The sequence below is a fragment of the Melopsittacus undulatus genome, chromosome 2 (assembly GCF_012275295.1).
Source record: "Melopsittacus undulatus isolate bMelUnd1 chromosome 2, bMelUnd1.mat.Z, whole genome shotgun sequence".
Lineage (NCBI taxonomy): Eukaryota > Metazoa > Chordata > Aves > Psittaciformes > Psittaculidae > Melopsittacus > Melopsittacus undulatus.
Genome location: NC_047528.1, coordinates 22,239,440 through 22,261,898, shown reverse-complemented (window position 1 = coordinate 22,261,898; position 22,459 = coordinate 22,239,440). Strand labels below are relative to the sequence as shown.

The following is a 22,459-nucleotide window of genomic DNA, read 5'->3' as shown; positions in this document are numbered from 1 at the left end:
AACTGCAGCAACTGAGCCAAGACTGCACTGCACTCTGCTACACATAATGCAGCTCACACTGGAGCAGTCAAAGTGCCGTTAATGCAGCACTGTCCTGTATGCAAACAGAAGTTACACTCTTTTTCCTTTCCCCTCCCACTATCAATACATACTGAGAAAACCCTGACAACACTTCTGGTGTGTTTATGAATATTTATTAGCATAGATTTTAAGTAGAAGTGATAATGCAGAGAGACCCTCTTTGTTTGGTAATTCTGTCTCTTTACATCTTTTATGGCATAGTATTTTCCAGCTTAAATATTTAAGGGTTTCTAAAAATATGTGTCTGTTCTAGGTCAATTGTTTGACTTTTAAGAATCACTACACATATTGAAAGTTAATATCAGGGTCTACTGGCATCTGTTAGTTTAGCCAACATTACAGTTTTAAGATTCAAATGATACTCACTTTTACTTGTATTAAACACTGAGATTTAGCAAAATCCAAAATGCCTGAGCAAAGTTCAGCTTCAGGAAAACACAAAGGAGTGTGCTTATTTTAATTACATAATTAGATCCACCCTAATTCAGCAATGCATTTAAGTGCAATCTTAAATGTTCTTTTGAACTCCAGTTTGGCTCTGTAGCCAGTAGAGTTTATTACTCACCATTGTCTGTTAACCCAAACTGGGTACTCGCTGAACATATTTGCCATCCCAGTAACACTGAAAGAGTTATTTTTCCGGCAACCAGAATATCAAGATACTAATCTCCTGGTTTTTATTGATGTACATCATTACAATCAGTTATGAAGGACCACATGGTTTCTTGATTGCAAACATGCTTGAATCATTAAATGAACTGCAGTTAAGTAAGCAATGAGTTCGGCCCAGTCTATTGCAGGTCATGTGAAAATGCCATAAGGAAATAGAGTATTTCTCCTCCTAAAGGCATCATTCTTTTATGTTTGGAAGATGCCAATGTTTTTCTAACCTCTGCATACATCCATGATGACATCTGCCATATCAGCAGAGTAAGATCCAATACAGGTCCACTTTGTGAACCAGTCTCAGTGAGCTCTCTTTGAACAGCATCTCACCCCTTCTGTAAGTCATCATGCAGCACTCCCACACATCCTGAGTACCTCATAAAAATTCTCCTCAAAGCCTTCTTTAAAAATGCATTAACTTGTAAGTGTCACCTATGAAAGAAGCAACATGACAATTTTTTGTAAGTTTGAACAAGTCTGGAAGTTTCCAAACCAGTATCTCGAAAGAGAAAACGAAAAAACCCACCACCAAACCACAATGAAAATTATTGTCGTTTTTTCTCTTTCTTTTTCCTTTTTCTCTTTCTACTCTTTTTTATGTCTGTGGTGTGCAACACTGGCTGACTGAAACCTAAGCTGTCCTTGTTTATGAAACCACTGAGTGGCCCTGAACATACTACCTACTGAAAGTAACTCCTGACCTGAGCAATCCCCCACATCATACCAAGAAGTTTTCCACTAAGCAGGCCAGAACCAGGTTAAAAATTAAACAGCAGCTCAGCTCACACTCTGTTTAGCTCACTAGGATAGAAACAGTCCAAAGGAATATGGCAGACCCATAAGCATCAAATACAGATCCTTAAAACCATCTATTCAGCTGCCGTTCATACAAAAGGCATGAAGATGAAGTGTGTGAAGCCCTCAGCCACTGTTTCTATGCAGAAGGTGTGCAGGGATCTACATTTTGCCTTTGGACATGCCCAAGAACAGCTCAGTCACAATCTCTCAGGGGCCTGTCTGTTCCCATTCTCCCTGAGACTAGAATTCAGATCTGTTAACTCCAGAGATAATGACCTAACCCCTTGGCTAGTCAGCACAGAGGTCTCCTGGTCAACATGCTCCACTTTACAAGGAACAAACTATTTAATTGTTGCACCAGAGACAGAGCAGGGAAGTGAATATCACCCTAGAGTAAGTGGTTACACACCCACCAATCTCCATCAAATGAGCAGCTTTTGGTCAATAAAAAAAATGAACATGAGCCAGCAGTGTGCACTAACAGCCCAGAAAGCCAACCATATCCTGGGCTGCATCAAAAGAAACATGACCAGCAGGTAGAAGGAGGTGATCCTGCCCTTCTACTCTGCTCTCATCAGACACCACCTGGAGTATTGTGTGCAGTTCTGGTGTCCTCAACATAAAAAGGGCATGGAACTGTTGGAACAAGTCCAGAGGAGGGCCACAAAGATGATCAGGGGACTGGAGCACCTCCCATATGAAGACAGGCTGAGAAAGTTGGGGCTGTTCAGCCTGGAGAAGAGAAGGCTGCGTGGAGACCTCATAGCAGCCTTCCAGTAACTGAAGAGGGCCTCTAAGGATGCTGTGGAGGGTCTCTTCATTAGGAACTGTAATGACAGGACAAGGGGTAATGGGTTCAAACTTAAACAGGGAAAGTTTAGATTGGATATAAGGGGGAAGTTCTTTACTGTCAGGGTGGTGAGGCACTTGAACGTGTAGCCCAGGGAAGCTGTGAATGCTTCATCCCTGTCAATGTTCAAGGCCAGGCTGGACAGAGCCTTGGGTGGCATGGTTTAGTGTGAGGTGTCCCTGCCCACGGCAAGGGGGGTTGGAACTTGATGATTTTAAGGTCCTTTCCAACCCTAACTATTCTATGATTCTATTCTATTCTAACTCTAATTAATATTTAACTACATTATATTATAGCTGTAATTACTCTATTCAACCCTAAATGATATTTGGGACTAAATAAATAAATAAATAAAATTGGAAACAGTAAAAGAATTTAGGGCTGTGAATCCCAAATAAAAGGACCCTTTCCCAGAGCCACAGAGCTTGTCTACAGCATGCAGTGTGAGAATGGACATCAGCATTTCAACTGACATCAGGAGCATATTGAGCTAACCCTAACCCTCATCCACACTTTGGTTCATATCGCAGAGTGGTCTCAGGATGCATGATCTCAGTTCCTTTCAGGTGAAATTAATCTAGGAACAGTCTTCAGGAATGCACACAGTGTGAACACCAGACCCTCCACACCAGCTCTTTTTAGTCAACAGACTTAGTCCAATAGGGTTGCACTTACTTGTTAACACAGAAATAGACATAAGCAATTTTGTCTGAACCTGGGTCTAAATTAATTATCCTTGTTTCTATCTGCTATAGCTCCAGTGTCATTTTACTGTCCCTACATTGCTGGAGTGAATCTCATAGTAAATAGCTCACAAATTTCTACATTACAGTGTTTTATTACACTGGGTAGATGTATCATAAGTCTTTGAGAGAGACAACAGGTGCCTTTGTCTTTGGCCTTTAATGTTGTCCAACAAGACTGCTCACAGCTAACATGATGCCTTTTGTGGATATTCCTCAACTAAATTCCCCCAGGTAATGCATAGGAAACTTTGGTATTTATATTGAATTTTGCACATTCTAGCAGCAGAAGATTTAATTGCAATAATTACCATCATAATGAAGCCAAAAGTCCCTTCTGCCGATCCAGTCTGTCTCTGCTGTTTTCTTTCTGTAAAATGTTTAGCCAAGTGCTCGTATTAAGTTAATATGACAAAACTTGTCATATTAACTACTACATATTAATAACTATATTGTTGTTGCTGTTATTATTACTATTTACTGAATGGCACATTAAAAGGAAAGAAACACTGTAAATTGAGACTATTTCTGGCCAGCTGTGATTAAAAGGAACATCTATATATAGATATATATGCCCAGCAATTCATTAACTAAGCAGAAACATGGGTGACAGGAATATGACTCCTCTGTGAAAATGAGCCCTTCATCTGACTTCATGCAAACTAGTAATACTATACTTGCAAGTGTTAGTAACTGTTTTGCATTTCATTGTTTCCATTCTGGATGGGAATTTAGTTTATTTGCAATAATTAGGTTTCTGGAATAGTAATGAAACAGATGTGGGAATCCTCTGCATCTTCATGAGTGCTGAGAATAAAATGAGACCGATTTTTGCTTATCCCCTGTATAAAAATGGTAATGTGACAATGGTCATCTCATCTGAGCTAACAGCTACAATAATACGATTTTTTAAACCAGACAGTAAACTGTAGACAAGTAAATACATTATTAAATTGTAAATTAAGAAATTAAAAGACAATGAAAGTGGAAATGGTAGCCCCACAATTTACAGGTGACTACTAGGATTAAAAAAAAAAATCTGTTTTGCCACAAGAAAATGGGAAAACAGAAAATAACTCTCATATAAGGTAGCATATTTCCCTTACCCTTTGAAAAAAATAATAGGTTAACAATTTAAATAATTTTGATTACATAATCTCAAATATTCAGTTCTTAAACTGATGTAAAATTCAGATTTTTGTCACTGATGTCCAGAGCTGTATCCATGTAAAATCTGTGCAAGGGTAACACTGAGATGCAGGATGAAAAGGTTCCAATTTTTCATTTAAAAATATATTCTTTCAGCCTTCTCTTTTTCTCAGAGGGACTCCTATTGCATAGTATGTACTTTCCCACATATACAGTCTTAGGTTTTGTCCATATGCTCATACATCTAAATTATAGAAAACAACTACTAACAAATAGCACAGTAAATTTCCATCAGTCCACTGAGAGTGTAGTTCACATTTTGCACTTCCTCCCACCAAAGACAGCAGAAATTTTCCCACTGACTTCAAAGACAGCAGCATCAAGCTCACCAAATGCTATGTGCAGATATTAAGGGTCTTCAAAAGCTGAAAATAATAAACCCAGAAAAGGGATTTGGAGTCTCATTTCACAAGTGCCAAGATGAATGTTAACAACTAAAATTAGTTTTCAGCCTGCTTCTTTAACATGTCTCTGTAGACTATTTTGTATTATGAGTTTGTCAAGCACATATTAATACAACCTCAGTCCCTACCTTTTAAAGTTTCCATAATGAACTTTTTGAGATAGTAAATATACTTGGCATCATCTCTCTTGGTGCTACCAGAAACAAACCAGCTGTTCTCCACAATGAATATTTCAGGGTTGTTATATTCACTGTTTATCCAGTAAAGGAGCTGCCTCAGGCTTATTGATTCCAACTGCTGGAATTTCATGTGGGAGTCCAATAGCTGGAAACTCAGGGTAGCTCCAAACGAAAGAGCAAAAAAGTCTGCTGTTCCCTTGACATAGTTCTTCTCAACCTCACTGAATTCAGGCAACAGAGATGAGAGGTTGCTCCTCATGATCTCTGGATAGTCACCATCAATAAATATGGGCTTGGCAAACCAGCCAAGCACAAAATCGAGGGATTTTTGACATTCTTTTATGTTCTTTTCAGTCATACGTTGAGGTTTTATCCAGTGGGAGCTAAGGGAAATGGAAACTTTTCCTCTTTGAGTTGGACGAAAATGGTCATTGTAGAGATGCCAGACTTTAGCATGGGCCTGTTGAAAAGAAAGACTGCAATTAGTGCACCTGAAATTCCATTTTAAGTAACACAATTACTCTCAAGTACTGACTTCATGTCACACAGTAACAACACAATACATGAGCATTTGAGGGCTCAGCCTTATTCATTTATCAGAAGTTTACAACTCCTAAATTAAATTTTCTTTAATACTATATTAATACAACATATAAACTAGAAATCACTAGTCAGTCAGGGAAAACAGCATCTCTTATCACTTTATCTGTTGTTTCACAGATATAAAGGAGGAAGGTCTATTCTTAAGAACTGCCCAGATCTCTCCATACAAGACAAAAAACCACCCTTGAAATTATTTCTCTTTGCGTCAGAACACACAGTAACTGAAAAACTACCAATCTGGATTTAAAAAAGTCTGGTGAAAAACAACTTACCATAGCTCCCGAAAAGTTATTCCAGTAATTCAGTTTAATTCGTTTCATTAAAATTTGCTATTTACCTCTAGCACCAGATTTCAACCACTTGTCTTCGTATAATTTTATCTGCTACTGTGAGATCTTTTCTACCAAATTTCTTTCCTATGATCTTGCAGTCAGTTGAAACAGTCTCCTGATGTTCCCTTTGAAAGGTAAATAGATTAAGTTCCTGAAGCCTTGCATTATATTCAGGCATTATCTTCAAGCTCACTAACCATTCTCACTGCTCTCCTTTGATTTTCTTCCAACTCGTCATCATCTGTCTTACATTGTAAAAGCAGAATTGGACATAATATACCAGTGGTAGTCTTGCCAACAGTAAAACCAAAGACAATTTAATACATTATTTCTGCTTATGTAGCCATAGCATCACCCTGTGAGCATATGCTCACCTCAACTACTCTATCTCTAAAGCTCTTCACCATATAAACCATACTTTTTCTTTGCACCTAGCTTATCAAAGAATTTTGACTTCTCTGTGAATCAAGATCCCATCTTTTTGTCATCGACACTTTAGTAGAAACTGTCATGCTTTTTTCCAGGTCATTGATAAAATGGTAAAATATATGAGATCTATTCATTCGGAAAAAAGCCTACCTAATAACTATTCCCAGTTTACATCTGTATTCTGAGACTTATCAGTTAATGTTTGTTCTTATGTGCTACGATGACATGAACCTCTGTTCTTGCCATACAAAGTCACAGGTGTGATGAATATATATGACAGATTATTAATCAAAATGTCACACACATTTTTAGCCCTCCCTGGAAGGATACAGAAAGCCTTATAGCTCCACTCCATGCAGTTGGTGTGTTGGCAAATTTTATCATCAATTTGTTGATAGATGCTTTTCACAGTTTTCTTTTCATACACTCTTACCACCCAAGCTTTGAACCACAATGATTTCCAGTTGCCAGCATTACTAGGAATATTATGCAGTTAAAATTATTAACAATTTTTTTTACACAGACACTGTTAATTACCCTGGAAAAAATAATGAATTCTATCATTCTAGTGTTCTTGGAGAATTTTAATTCTCACTGCTGGGAGAAAAGCAATTGGAAGTGAAGGACAGCTAAAGTTAAGATTGATAATCAAGGCTCAGCTCAGCAGCCCCCATACAGAAAGATGCTGCCTTTGAGTCATCATCGGATATATAAAACATCTGTGCAGATCTGACATTGGCTCTAGAGGAGACTAGAACCATGCCTGTTTAGAGTGGTAACAAAAACCCAAACAGAACAATCCTGGAGACTGTGAATCACAGTACACACTTATGTGCTTGTACCTAAATCATCTATACCATGAAGAAAAGAGGAAGGGTATCCCACAGGTTATCCCTCCACACAGATAAGGAGGTACTGTTTACTCCCTCTCTGCAATGAAAAAGTATGAAATGTAGCAATGTGGGGTTATTTCACTCAACTTTATTTTTTAAGCAAGTCATCTCATCTGCCTCTATAGAAAATGAAAATATAGCTAAGATATGCAGGGTAAGTCACTCTTTGGGAGTCCATCTCTCTCCACTAATGATAGACAAAACCTGCTACCCAGTTCTACAGACAGATGAAAGCAGGCAAGAAGAAGCCTTATGGAGTGTGCATGAAGTGGAATTGTATCATTTCCATTAAAAAACCAACTAAACATAGAAAATAGTGCATCAAAGTCCTCAGGCTCTGTGGACATAGAATAATGAAAGAGTTCAAAACCACATAGAAATAAAGCTGGAAAAAGCCAGTGACAGAGCAGAGAGTCTATATAAATCTAGGACAGAATTAATTTGCCTAGAATTAGGTGTCTAATGCAGTTTTAGAGACTTCAGAGTATTCTGACCCGAATTTCAGCCAGTTTCAGAAAGCCGTGAGTCTCCCATAAATGCTAAGTTGCATCTTGCAACTCCAGATGAACACCTGGTATATGACAGAATGTGTCAAATGATACTTTGCAGCTATACCATCTTCAGGCAAATGAATCCCACTGCTAGGGTGGCCCTCATTTTGAGCAGAAGACACCTTATATTTTGCTGTCCATATGTGAACTAGATGCCTAAACTCCCACTACAGGCAATGAAGATCTCAGGGTCCACTCAGCCACCTGAACACAGGCATCTAGTTGCCGCTCCAAAATAATGTAGGTATAGGCCCCATCTGCTATTTCCATGCAGATGTCCTAAACAGCCTACGAAGTCTCACATGGCACTACTTACATCAAGCTAACAGTATCCCACTCCAAGTCAATCTACTCAATGGAGTCAAGCAAGTGATTCCCCTGTACAGGACAACAGCCATACCATTGCACCCAGCAGGACCACCATCTACTTCCTAATAACTGTATGGATTAGTGGTAGAATTTAATGTAGGTGCTTAGACCTTTTTGAGATATCTTACCTGAATGAGGCTGGCAGACATGATTTAGGACCTAATGGGAGACCTTGGTCTTCTGAAGAACCAACTGGAGGACAGGCAGAATATCCTAAGGTAGCTCAAATGACACCATACTTCTGCTGGGACAACTGAAACCATCCAGATGTCTATTAGCTATAACTGGCATTTAGCACCCCAGATCATGTGCAGAGAAAACAAGTAGGAACCAACCTACCATCAGTTCCTTTGTGTTTATCTGAACTATTACTTCCTTACCCACATGACTTACTTATTGGTACCTAATTTTAGTTCACAGCTGACTAGGATTAAGATCATGGCAATCCACAATTCAGTAACTTATTGACACACAGCAGTGACTCCATGTCCCTGGTTTTACAAGTGCTGAGGGGTCTTAGTTTATTCCTGGTCAGCTCAAACAGGCATGCAGTGCTGATAGATCCCTTGGCTAAAAAACGCTACTGAAAAAGGCTGGTTACAAATTGCCTCTACAAAGGGTTGTACAGTCACCTATGTGTTATGAGCAGAACTGCCAAAACTTGTGTGCTGGTCTACAGACTACTGAATTGGGGTAGTCTTGTAATTATTATTTGTGTTCAGAGAGAAGCACATATTGCTAGATACCAAACACCTGACTGACACTTTTGGGGGGATACTACCATATATTCTTGAACCTGTTGAGACTTGAGAAAAGATGGTATTGGGAAAGCTGTGTATTAGGATAGGTGCTATCTGTGCTTACTAGTGTCTATTCTTCAGGAGCAGACCATCAGGAAAGCTTTTAAACAGTACTTACCCTTAAAATGCTTTCATTGCTAAGAAAATAATGAAGTTTTATATTACCATAAGAATGAAAAATAGTCTCAAGATGTAGCTTGTCCTTATCTCAGCCCCTTTGTATGTCTGTACTTAATTCATGTTTCAGGCTCTGACACAGTCGCATTTCAAGTTCTTCTTCCCCTGACTTTCCCACCCAATATACCTATTTGGACTGCACTCTACCTATACTCAATTCATGAAACTGATATTGGTCATGTTTGATAAGCCTTAAAGAGATGCCTGCATGAATCAGTCAGTAATGGCAAAATTGAGCCTTGATGAAGGCAGAAAAGCTTCCTGCAATGCTATAGCACAGGCTAGTTCTACAAAGTCCTGCAGTACTTTGTAGCAATAGCAGAAATGATTTAACACAGGCAAACAGGCTTCAGAATCTGACACAGTCATGTCCTACTCTAATGCAGGACAGACCGACCATAGTTCAAGACATAGCCGAAGTCAATTTAGTAATACACAGACACATGTTTGCCTGACTGGTCCTCCAAATTCCTGCCCAAAATCGTTACGATCTTCCTGAGTCTAGGACTGATACATATAATTTTCCAAGTTCTCAGTACTTGTATCCATCATGATGCATAACCTTCACAAGAGTACATCAAGAATTATAATTGGGAACATCATGATTCCAAAATTTGTGTTCATTCCTCTAAACCAAGTTGTCTCAATTTTAAGTTGTGTGTCTTCTGAACCAATAATAATACAATTCATTTCAAAAATAAACTGCACAAATACCCTGCTCTCCACACTCAGATGAATTATCCTGTATTATCTCTCTGCTTGCATGTTAATGAAACTGAATAGGAAAATGTTACTGAAAGTCATTCAGCAATACAAAGAGAAGAGTTAATTGGAAAAGATGTGCAAAGGCTTCTGATTACTAGAAACCAGGCCGATGAACCTCCAACAGAAAAGTCATTATTTAGTCCTACATCAAAAGCCTCTCTGAAATGGATACAGTTTGTGGTTTAAGGCCAGTCAGCCATGCAGCTCACTTGCTCACTCCACTCCCCTTCCTCCCCCCTGCTTCCAGAGGGATGCGGAAGAGAATTGAAAGAATGTAGCCCCCATGCATTGAGGTAAGAACAGTCCAGTAGCTAAGGTATAACACAAACCACTGCTGCTACCACCAATAATAATAATGGTAAGGGAAATAATAAGGGAAGAGAATACAACCGTTCACCACCAGCCGCCTGATACCCAGCCCTTCTGGGTAACTGTCCCCAATTTATATACTGGGAATGACATGCTATGGTATGGAATACCTCTTTGGCTAGCCTGGGTCAGGTGTCCTGTCTGTGCTTCCTCCCGGCTTCCCCTCCTCCCTGGCAGAGCATGAGACTCTGAAAGTCCTTGGTCAGACTAAACATTGCTAAGCGGCAACTAAAAATATCGGTGTTATCAGTGCTGTTCCCAGGCTGAAAGTCAAAACCACAGCACTGCACCAGCTACTAAGAAGGAGACAAATGACTGCTACTGCTGAACCCAGGACATAACAGCTATTGGGATGACATGAGAAAATCTAGTATCTGATGAGTCAGAATGTCCCTGTACCAAGAAGGGAAAAATATGTTTTTCCCCATATCATCAAAAGCAATATTTTAATCAAAAACTACAACAGAGGATGTTACATTTTATGAAATATTTCATCCCTAGATCCAAAGTCAAGTAGGTTCTACGCACACAGCCTTTGGGCAAACGTTCACTTTCACAAACAAATTATATTCTTAATGCTGAGTAGCAGTTGTAAATTGCTCAGGTTTTCGCCATATTTCAAAACTTGAACGTAACAGCTTCATGCAAAAAACACAGGACTTTCCTACAGATAGTGTGTTAGTCATGTAGTCATGTAGTAACTTAATTTATCCTCTGTAATTCCTTCCCAAAGACATATTTTTCAAGTTTTATTTTTTGGTCTTTTACCACAGATGATCAATTCAATAAATTTGGTATTTTTCACCAATCTCAACAACCTGGGACCAGAATTAGGTTTGAAATTGTACACAGAATGCTAAGTGAACATTTTTAAGTCTACAACCAATATAAAATGTGCTATAATTATAGCTTTAAGTACAGAAAACACAACTAACTACACAGTTTTGTTCCAGTTCATTTCTCAATACTATTTAGACACTGTCCTTCACACTGTGCTTTCATTTTAACATGCTGATGCATCACGAATGTCAATTAATTTATGCCTGCCATATGTAAGGCAGGAAGCAGTATGATTCCTATTTTAAGGACTGGGAATAGAGATCATGCATAGGAGAAGAAAAAATAAACCAGGTACTTTAAGTTGTAGAGCAGTGTATGAACTCCAGCACAATGCCTCTGGTATCATACTCACCTCTACAGAAAAAGCACCAAAGGATGGCATTAAATACTTGTCTGAAGGCACAGCAGCCAGCTAAAACAGTTTCTCCCCATCACAGGCAAAACACAGGAGCTTTGCAACCATGAAAATGAAAAGGAGAAGGTAACCAGAAAGCATGAAGCTCACTTGCAGGCATCAAGATACACTGCAAGTACTCCAAAAACATTAGCAAAAAGAAAAAACAAACAATCAAACAAAACCCCAAAAGATAAGGAATCAAATAAGAGTTATTTTTGCACTTTGATTTTGAATTTTATAGCAGATGAAAGTCTGGGAAGGCTTGGTACTTTCACATACTGTGTGCATAAGAATAAGTGAGCATTAGCACAGATAGATATGCAGCAGAGAAACACAAACTGACTGCAGTGTGACAGAAGGAAACCAAAACCCCTTTGATCTCATACTGTCAGGTGCCTGTTGTAGGAAACTTCTCCTTTGAAGTACAGGAAGCCTAGATGTAATGGCACAAGCCTTGAGTTAAGCCTCTTCAGACTCACCCTGTCTTTGAAAGGCCATTTGCCCAACAGGTGCCCTGCGGCATGGTAGCCAGAGGGAAGGCAGCAAATCCCACCACCACCATCAAAGGCTACACAAACACAGGAGTACACCTTGAGGGGGACCCATCTCACCTGATTCTTGTCATCACCTGCACCTGAGTAATTCACATGCACAGCAGAGGGGAAAGCTTCCAGGCCACAATTCACTCAAGCCATTTTTAACACCCAGGCAAGAGTGAGATGAAAAGTGCCTGTTCCCCTCCACCCACCACACTGGCAGGCTGGCACAACCACTGCAGTCAACATCCTGTCCAAGTAAACTAAAGCACTAAGAGATGAGTGGGATGGGAAAGCAGTCTGAAGTCTCCCGAGACCTAACAGTCTCTGAAAATATAAAGGTCATCTGGAAAAGAATTAAGCGGTGTTTGACTTTGAGAAGCAGTGGGAGACAAGATAAAAATAGCTTTATTTCTGACAACAAGCGCTTCTGAGACACTTGATGTGTTTAATTATTTTCCGTTACCTCTGACAGAAAAGATTAATTACGGAACTGCACGAAAATAGTTCAAGGAATGTTGTGACCCATGTGGATATTAAAGATATGAGAGAATCTTAAACAGAGTACAAAAAGAAGATAAAAAGACAGAGCAGTCTGAGTGATTTAAAGCTTAGACACAGTCATGCAGTACTGAAGGGAGCTGAAATAGTCCTTGATAAAAGACTAGACTGATTGGAAAAAGAGACACAATGCTCAGGCAGTATTTAGGGGAAGACCAAGATATATTCATTGCTATAAAAACTGTTGTGGATGTGCTGGAGCTACATAAACATATAAAAGTTTCAGAATTGACGCTGACCTGCAAAGCCCTCTACCTGAACACAAACCTCTTAGAAGACAGGCCGGGCTCCAATCTCACTGACACATTCAAGTACACAAAATACCAACAAATATGATACAAGGGAAAAAGGCATGGGGAACTTAATTGTAATCCACAAAACCAAGCACACAGAACATCATTCCATCCCAACAAACCCACTCAGTTGCCAGCACCTATAGTAAATACTCTGAGCAATGTAGTAATGTTCCAGCCGCTCCAGCCACTGAGCTGGCTTCATTTGGAGCTCGGATCAGATGCCTCTATACAAATGCCCGTAGCATGAGGAACAATCAAGAGGAATTAGAGATGTGGGCACATCTACGGGGCTATGATATAGTAGCCATCACAGAAACATGGTGGGATGGCTCCTTTGACTGGAGTGTTGGAATGGAAGGTTACAGGCTTTTTAGAAAAGACAGGCCCGGTAGGAGGGGAGGGGGAGTTGCCCTTTATGTTAGGGATAGGCTGGAGAGTATGGAACTCTGTCTGGGGACAGGTGATCAGTTAACAGAAAGTTTGTGGGTCAGGGTTAAGGGGAAATCAGTGATGGGACACATTACTGTGGGGATATGTTACAGACCACCTGATCAAGAGGAACCTGCGGATGAAGAACTCTACAGACAAATAGGAAAAGCCTCATGCTCACAGGCCCTTGTTCTCATGGGGGACTTCAACCACCCTGACATCTGTTGGGGTGATGGTACGACCGGCACAAGCAATCCAGGAGGTTTTTCGATTGTGTGGAAGACAACTTCCTTCTGCAAGCAATAAAGGAGCCGACGAGGAGAGGTGCCCTGCTTGACCTTGTGCTCACCAACAGAGAAGGGCTTGTTGAAAATGTGACTCTCCAGGGAAGTCTTGGATGCAGTGATCACGAGAAGGTCGAATTTGAGGTCCTCAGGACAGTGAGAAGAGCATGCAGTAAGCTCACTGCCCTGGACTTCAAGAGAGCAGACTTTGGCCTCTTCAGGAACCTGCTTAGCAAGGTTCCATGGGATATAGCCCTAGAGGGCAAGGGGGCCCAAGACTCTTGGTTAACATTCAAGGATTACCTGCTACAAGCTCAGGAGTGTTGCATCCCGACTAGAAGGAAGTGCAGCAGGAGGGCCATGAGACTTCCTTGGATGGATAAGGAGCTGCAGAGAAAAATTCACAGGAAAAAAGAGGCTTATAAAAGGTGGAAGCAAGGACAGGTGCCCTGGGATGAATACAGGGATGTTGTCTGGGTAGTTAGGGACCAAGTTAGGAAAGCTAAGGCCCAATTGGAGCTAAACTTGGCAAGGGATGTTAAAGATAACAGGAAGGGATTTTATAGGTATGTAGCGGCTAAAATCAGACTAGGGACAATGTAGGCGCCCTCCGGAAGCTTTTGGGAGAACTGGCTACACAGGACTTGGAGAAGGCTGAGGTTCTGAATGGCTTCTTTGCCTCTGTCTTCACTGGCAAAGGCTCTGACCGCAGCACCCGAGTCTTGGAAGGCAGACACAGGGACTGTGAAAACCTATACGTTGGGCCCACTGTAGGAGAGGATCTGGTTCGAGACCATCTTAAGAACCTGAATGTACACAAGTCCATGGGACCTGATGAAATCCATCCGCGGGTCCTGAAGGAGCTGGCGAATGAAGTTGCAAAGCCACTGGCCATCATATTTGAAAAATCATGGCAGACAGGTGAAGTTCCTGATGACTGGAAAAAGGGAAATATAACCCCCATTTTCAAGAAGGGGAAAATGGATGACCTGGGGAATTACAGACCAGTCAGTCTCACCTCTGTGCCTGGCAAAATCTGGGAGCAGATTCTCTTGGAAGGCATGCTAGGGCACATGAAAAACAACAAGGTGCTTGGTGACAGCCAGCATGGCTTTACTAGGGGGAAATCCTGCCTGACCAATTTGGTGGCCTTCTATGATGGGGCTACAGAACTGATGGACAGGGGTGGAGCAGTTGACATCATCTACCTGGACTTGTGCAAAGCATTTGACATGGTCCCACATGACATCCTTGTCTCTAAATTGGAGTGTCATCAATTTGATAGGTGGACCACTCCGTGGATAAAGAACTGGCTGGATGGTCGCACGCAAAGAGTTGTGGTCAACGGTTCAATTTCCGGCTGGAGATCAGTAACGAGTGGTGTCCCTCAGGGATCGGTGTTGGGACCGATCTTGTTTAATATATTTGTTGCTGACATGGACAATGGAATCGAGTGTGCCCTCAGCAAGTTTGCTGATGACACCAAGCTGTGTGGTTCTGTTGATACGCTAGAGGGAAGGAATGCCATCCAGAGGGACCTTGACACACTTGTGAGGTGGGCTGATGCCAACCTTATGAAGTTTAACCATGCCAAGTGCAAGGTCCTACACCTGGGTGGGAGCAATCCCAGGCACAGCGACAGGTTGGGCAAAAAGGAAATTCAGTGCAGCCCTGCGGAGAAGGACTTGGGGGTGTTGGTCAATGAGAATATGAACATGAGCCATCTTCAGTGTGCACTCACAGCCCAGAAAGCCAACCGTATCCTGGGCTGCATCAAAAGAAGCATGACCAGCAAGTAGAAGGAGGTGATCCTGCCCCTCTACTCTGCTCTCATCAGACACCACCTGGAGTATTGTGTGCAGTTCTGGTGTCCTCAACATAAAAAGGACATGGAACTGTTGGAACAAGTCCAGAGGAGGCCACGAGGAGATCAGGGGACTGGAGCACCTCCCATATGAAGACAGGCTGAGAAAGTTGGGGCTGTTCAGCCTGGAGAAGAGAAGGCTGCGTGGAGACTTCAGAGCAGCCTTCCAGTATCTGAAGGGGGCCTCTAAGGATGCTGGAGAGGGACTCTTCATCAGCACTGCAGCAATAGGCAAGGGGTAATGGGTTTACACTTAAACAGCAGAGGTTTAGACTGGATATAAGGAAGAACTTTACTGTGAGTGTGGTGTGAGGCACTGGAATGGGTTGCCCAGGGAGGTAGTGAATGCTCCATCCCTGGCAGTGTTCAAGACCAGGTTGGATGAAGCCTTGGGTGATATGGTTTATTGTGAGGTGTCCCTGCCCATGGCAGGGGGGTTGGAACTAGATGATCTTGAGGTCCTTTCCAATCCTAACTATTCTATGATTCTAACTTCACAAGCTGGAGTGAACAGCACAAACCAAGACAGTAACACCACTTTACAAGTATTGATAATCGAATGTGCTGAAAGAAGGTGATGAAAAAATCACCTTGACTTTGGAGGAACCCTAGATGGGAATGATGGTAATGGTGGCAACTGAACACATCATTAGCCCAAAACCCAAACAGAACATTAATGGACTTTATGTCATACTCTAGTTGGACAGAAAGTAATGAGGTGCTAGAAACACTAGTGAGCAAAACAGTTACACATATAAAACTCTCATAAAACTCATATAAAACTGATATATCAAATATATGTGTAGACTATGTACTACTGCTAAAATAATGCTCAGTCAGAGCACTGAGAGTAAATGGATGCTAAAAACTGGAAAAGGCAGTATTTGTAATAATACTAGTAAGGAGAAGTAATCCATTATGGCTCTAAACCTTTGTTTTTGTGAAGGTTTGTACAAACTGGGTGGAGAGGGAAAAAGACAGCAGAGGAAGAAGTATAGGACTGCCTGCAGGAAGCTCTTAGACTCCAAGAGGAGAACTCCAGAAACAAGAAGAACCAGAACTCATGACTCTGCCCTGTGCTATGGCAGAAGCCAAAAGAGAAGACACCTCTCAGAAGTCATAGTGAAGAGGATAACCACAGTAACATATATACTCTAAGTACATCAGTTAAAAAAAAGGAAGAAAAAGAAAAAAAGAAACTATTTTTGGTTGAATACCTATAAAAGGCAAATGTTTTCAATACCTTTAAGGGTAAAGATTCTGGAAGAGGAGACTAACGTCAAGTATTTTTCTCTGATGCATTACCTGTTTTTCTTGTAGACGCAGACAGGGAAGCAAAATACCCATTTGTGCATATTCATGCCCTCAACATATCACTTGGAAATGCTTATTCTACACACTGTGGAATTGTGCTTGCTAATAAATGTGTTTCATAGGGAGAAAGAATATATTTCTGGTGGTTTAGTGAAAACATGAAGAGAATTGCTTTGGAAAGTCTTAGAGTAGTTGGCAGAAGCTAAACAAACAGAAAAAGCCAATGAAATAGAAGTGTGTTAGAAAAAATTTCTTAGCAAGAAGTAGAGGTAAATGTAAGTAGTAAAGCCCATCATCAATATGTGCAGCCAACAGACTAGGAAGTGACAAAAAAATCAGCTTGTTAGGTCTAATCTAATCAGCTAAACCACCAACCCAGCTTGGAAAGATGTTCAAGACAACCTACAATTTGGGCTGAAAATTATAGAATATAGGACCCAGGCTACTCATCATTACTATCCCTGCATTGAATCCTGTACTGGGCACACTGGATTGACCAAACTGAAGCATGGATCTGCTCCTGGAGACGTTCTGGAACATTTTGTGTGCAACTTAATGGTAAGACTCTCCCAGGAGAAAGAAAGGAAGAAATCCCTGACATACCATCAATACCAGAACATCAACTAATACTAGATTGGGCAAATCCATGTTTGTAGAGTTGGGAACAACTTGACAGACTGGTTGTCAGAAATTATTTCTGAGGTATGTGAATGTGCTGCCCTAAAAAACTCCAGAAGCTCATTTAGAGATGAATGGGTAGAGGCTTTTCCCCAGCTACTGTCGCAAAAGAAATTAAACTGCAGGAGTATTCATGCCAAAGTGTTTATGAGTCCTGACCATCAGCCACAGAAGCAGCAAAAATATCCTCAAACCACAAAGAAAAGCTTAGTGGAGCAACAAATAATTGCAGGAAGATCAGGCACTTCTGATGCTACAATGTGGCCTCTCATAAAAGCAGACAGCAGGATTTACTGGGTAGTAGATTTTTGAGCAATGAATTCTGTTATAACATAAACCACACCAGGGACAGCAGAAATGCTGAAGCCTGGCAGAGCAGACTCAGCATATGCTATCTTTGTGATCTTATTATGAGGGCAAGGCTGTGAAGAATTCCGCCCTCCATTTACAGGGCAGCAATACCATTTTACATGCACCAACTACCCAAGGATTTCAGCGTGCTCCAGCTTGATGCAATATTAATATCATCCAAACATGAGAAAAAAAATATCGAAAGCTGATCAAATCCATGTAATTTCATGAAGAGGTCATGCATTAATGTACAGCCAGACTCAAACAGAGCTGAAAAGTTAATTAAACAAGTGTAAGCCAAAACTTTGAGAGCACAATTCTAAGTTGAACTGATGAACAGGTCAAGTGGTACAAAACAGAGAAAAATATTTAGTAGACTAATCATCCTATCAACAAATAAAATTAATAGGAAGATTCTTAACCTATATGCCTGCGTGAGGTCAGATTTCTTCTGAGTTTGTTTATTTTTCTCCAGGATTTTACATCCATGTTTGCATGGATATGATTAAGTCTTTAACTAAGTTGTTAAAGAAGGTGCAGCAATGGTAGTGGAGATAGGACAATACCTGACCTCTTCGGCATTCAAAAATGTCTGCCATAGGCAACCATGCCAGGGATGCTGTTCCAGCTTGGCTACTTTATTTGTACTTTATTACTCCTCCAAAAGCAGTAGACACCATATTATCACAAAACCAAGGAAAGTCAGTCAGTTCACTGTACAAAAAGGGGCATGTGGTGCTCCTAGGACACTTGACATGGTGACTCAGAAATCTCACAGTGGGTGAAAGGCATAATTAGCAAGTTCAGCATATTTATCAGTAGAGTAGTGTGGGCTCAGCAGAAGAAGTAGTCCCTAGAGCACAGCATGAGGATCTCACTGAATTTGTTCACAAGAAAATTCACTTTGAAGAGTTTAAAACAATAAAATGGGAGCCCCCTCTGGGAGAAAACATTGAACAATCAGCACAGAATTATTTAATGTGTACCACAGTAAACATTTCCACTGCATAAACCAGACCCTCTCCCTTTTCAGTACCCAAAGATATCAGCTCCATGGTTGCAAATATAAATTGACAGGTTCTTTATCAATCTCACAGCAAAAGAGTAACTGCTGCAATGCTCAGGCACATCACTACAAGGTAATAACAATCAGAGGTATGAGAACACCACAGCAGTGATGGTGTGACTGGGTGTCACCCACCAAATAGTTCCAGAAATTACTTCTGTATGATTGCAGTGGTGGATAGCTTTTCCCAATGTGAGCTCCTCTGCAAGAAGTGACAGCCATTGGGCAGCAACAGCAAAAGAACTGGAAACAGTTTGCAGCAGTGGAAGGGTACCAGTGAGTAATATGGAGGCATTTGGTCCTACATAGTTGGCATAGGAATTACAAATTCGGTTAGTCTAAATGTAACCAATAAATAACAAGTTGTGGCAGATCATACACCACAGCACCCCAAATCAGTGAGGATCAAACAAAAATAATGACAGTTGTGATGTTAGCGACATTGTTTAATGACTGCAAAAACTTCAAGCTGTCAGATAGACAATGACATGTAACAGGACTCTGGCGTTTGTACACAGGGCAAAGCTGAGCATCATTAAGCAAAGCCAAAACAAAAATACTGGATCAGAGCTCTGTGCTATAAGATAGTCGAAAGTGACTCAGAATATAGGGCTCTTACTTGAGGTGATCTTTACAAAGATTCTTTTATAAACCAAACATTTGGATTATTCATGCCCAAATGTAGCTCAGACATTCACATAATAACCTGAGTTTACTCTGCTATAAGCTTGGCTATTAAATTTAATCATTCTGAAATTATAGCTGTGCATCAGTGTCAATGACCTATGGAATAAGATGGAAAGTTCCAGCCATCCCTCTAGATGGATGCAAAAAGCAGTTAATTGGGATAAGCAATATAAAAGTGAAGGTGCCAGTTTTCAATCTTCAGACAACTGATTAGATTACAGTTTGGCCAGATGGGAATATGGAATTCCTCTTTTTTAATCAGTCTGCAGCTGTTTAAGTGAGATCCAGCTGTGTTTGCATGTATACCCAATATAAAGCAATCACTACAAACTATCTCATTCTCTACAAGCTGCATTAAATGTTCTGGTTTGTGTGCTGACTGAAGGATGTGATTTCAATTACACACCTTTACAAGTAATGCTCAAGTTTCAAAAATCACTGAAACTATATACTAAATTAACTTTAATCCAGTTAACTTTTGGATCAGCTTTTGTGTGATTCTTGCAGATAATAAAGCATTCAGATGTAACATCTGATGTCTAGTTGGTTGTAAAACAAGCCACAAAAGCAATGATTACAGAGCACTGCAGTAGCAAACAAACTGCTCACAAACAGCAATAGAGAAGATACTGTGTCATTCTTGATGGGAATCCCTGTTGTGTGGTCCCCTTCAGCTGCAGGAATTTTGAACTTGGATCTGCATCCTATAGCTGTAATGCTACTTACACTTTTATACTTCATAATTTACACAAAGTATTAAGTGCTGAGCAAACTGAGGAGTGCCTATACCCTAGAAGAAAGAACTATGTGGACTACCCTCAGACCTATACATGTTATCATGAGGCCATACCAGGCAAGAAAGAGCTAACAGCTCCAAGAAGAATGACTGTTTGGTCCTTCTCCATAGAAACCACAAGAGGATTCACTACATTATTGCTAGTTTCAGGAGTTACAGCTCACAACCTGCAGAGTACTGGCAAAAGGGATTATAGCGCAGGAAATACAGTATTGCTACTGCAGCAATACAAACTACAGGATGCAATTGAACTTTATCTTAACTCAGCAGTCAAGATGGACAAAACAAGTAGAACTGAGTAACTCATAACTTAGTGGTCTTGATGCCTCAGTTGTCTGAGGCATCAGACAACTTTGCAAGAGCAAAAGGGAACCATAAGTCTAACAAGTTTTAATTAATACAGTAGTTATTACTAGCAATAATCCTTCCTTAATGTTATTGCTTACATGATGTTAGGCTATGAAAAAAAGCTGTAGGAGGAATTAAAACCAGTTACTTAGCAAAGGCACATCTCATTAGGGGGAACACAGTCACTGGAGGAGGCAGATTGTCATCAGACACCTTTATTTTGAGGAATCACCACATTCCTCAGGAGGCACCAAGAAGATAAAGTACACTGGTCAAGTCAGAACCCAGAAGAGCAGAGAGAAATTCCAGTGCACCCAAAGATGGGGGAAGTGAGATTCACTGGGGGAAGAGAAACTCTCAGGGTACCACATTTTTAAAGACTCAAATAACAGAGTGATGACTTCAGCCTAGAGAAGGAGAGAAAAAAAGGGACATCCAATTTTATGGTGGAAAAAAATCTTGAATCTTTGCATTTCTACAGGGGCAAAGATGATTTATGCATATTTATCCAGTCTTTTCCACGAGCTTTTGGCTGTAGTGCACTCACAGATTAAACTGGATTCAATTTATATCTCCTCTGATTTGGAAAATACATTTAGAACCTCATCTAAAGCTGCTGAAACCATGAAAATACACTTTTGAGGTATGAGTAAGTCCCTTTATGTCTGTTTCTAAACACATGTTTAATGGGAGATATAAAATTGCTCTGCTACAGAAGTGAGTCTTAACTCAGAAGTGTGCAAATAAAAGTTTTCCTGCTTTATTCTCGTAGTTTGCAAACATAATAAAAAGTGCCATTTGAGCTAAAAGTTGGAATCTTGTAGAACAGGAAACTGCAACAAACAAAAAGCATTTAAAATTAAATATAACATTCTTACGTTATAAACACAATCTTCATATCTGTAGAAATGAAGCTGAGTTTCACCTGCTTGTATACAAGGAATCCAACTAGTTTGGCTGACATAATATTGAATAAATGTTTTAATGCAATTGCTAGGAAGCTAAATGCTAATAAAGTTGAATAAAATACCAGCTACTGTTGTTTCATTTTTGACAGTATATCCTGTATTTTTATACAATGCAATACAGAACAGGGGGAATTACTACATCAATGTACTGCAATCTCAGCCACAGTAAGCAAGAAAAGTAATCACAGTAAAAGATCTAAAGCAGCTTTTATCCAATCCTTAGAGAAAAAAAGAAGAAAATCTAAAAACAAAAAATATAAAACAGCAAAAGATAGTTGTCAGGGTAATTATTTAGTCTAAGTCACACAGAAAAGGGTGCGTTGGTTAATACGTGCATTTGCAAATGCTAATTAACCACTCTTCTTTCAGCAATCCTTGCTTCAGCTTCTGTGCTCTCATAGCCACAGCACCAGATACCTTCTGACCAGAATTAACGTAATATTAACAGATTGAGGTATTCATAAATACTGTGTCAATTGGATAAACATTAAACCTACTCAGCACAGGTAGGTTCAGACTTTACCTGGGAGTGTAATGAGCATTTCTGGAGGATTAGCATGTGATTTTTTAAAAGAATAACTTTGCATGTTTCAGGTTTCCTTAACCAGCTCCTTGCCAGTTCTCTGCTGGTATTCTCTTTTGGTGACAGACAGAATGGTTGTCTCTTGAAGAAAAGACAGTAACTTTGATACTGAGTTTTCTTTACACTGCTGCAGAGTTAAGGCTTCAGAAAAATACTGCCCGAGTTGAAGGAACTGGCACAAGGGGAAACAGAATTTAGCTTTTGTCTACTATTTCAAAGTGCATTACTGAACTTCTGATTGCT

The 22,459-nt window shown here is 40.3% G+C and overlaps 1 protein-coding gene across 1 annotated transcript in view; it reads right to left on the bottom strand.

Annotated features, from left to right (window-relative positions):
• KL (klotho) overlaps positions 1 to 22,459 on the bottom strand; it is a 52,066-nt gene that overhangs the window by 9,315 nt on the left and 20,292 nt on the right. Inside the window, exon 2 of the mRNA XM_005147691.3 lies at positions 4,880 to 5,390. Within this exon, the coding sequence (XP_005147748.3) occupies positions 4,880 to 5,390 (511 nt within the window). The remainder of the gene's footprint in view (positions 1 to 4,879; positions 5,391 to 22,459) is intronic.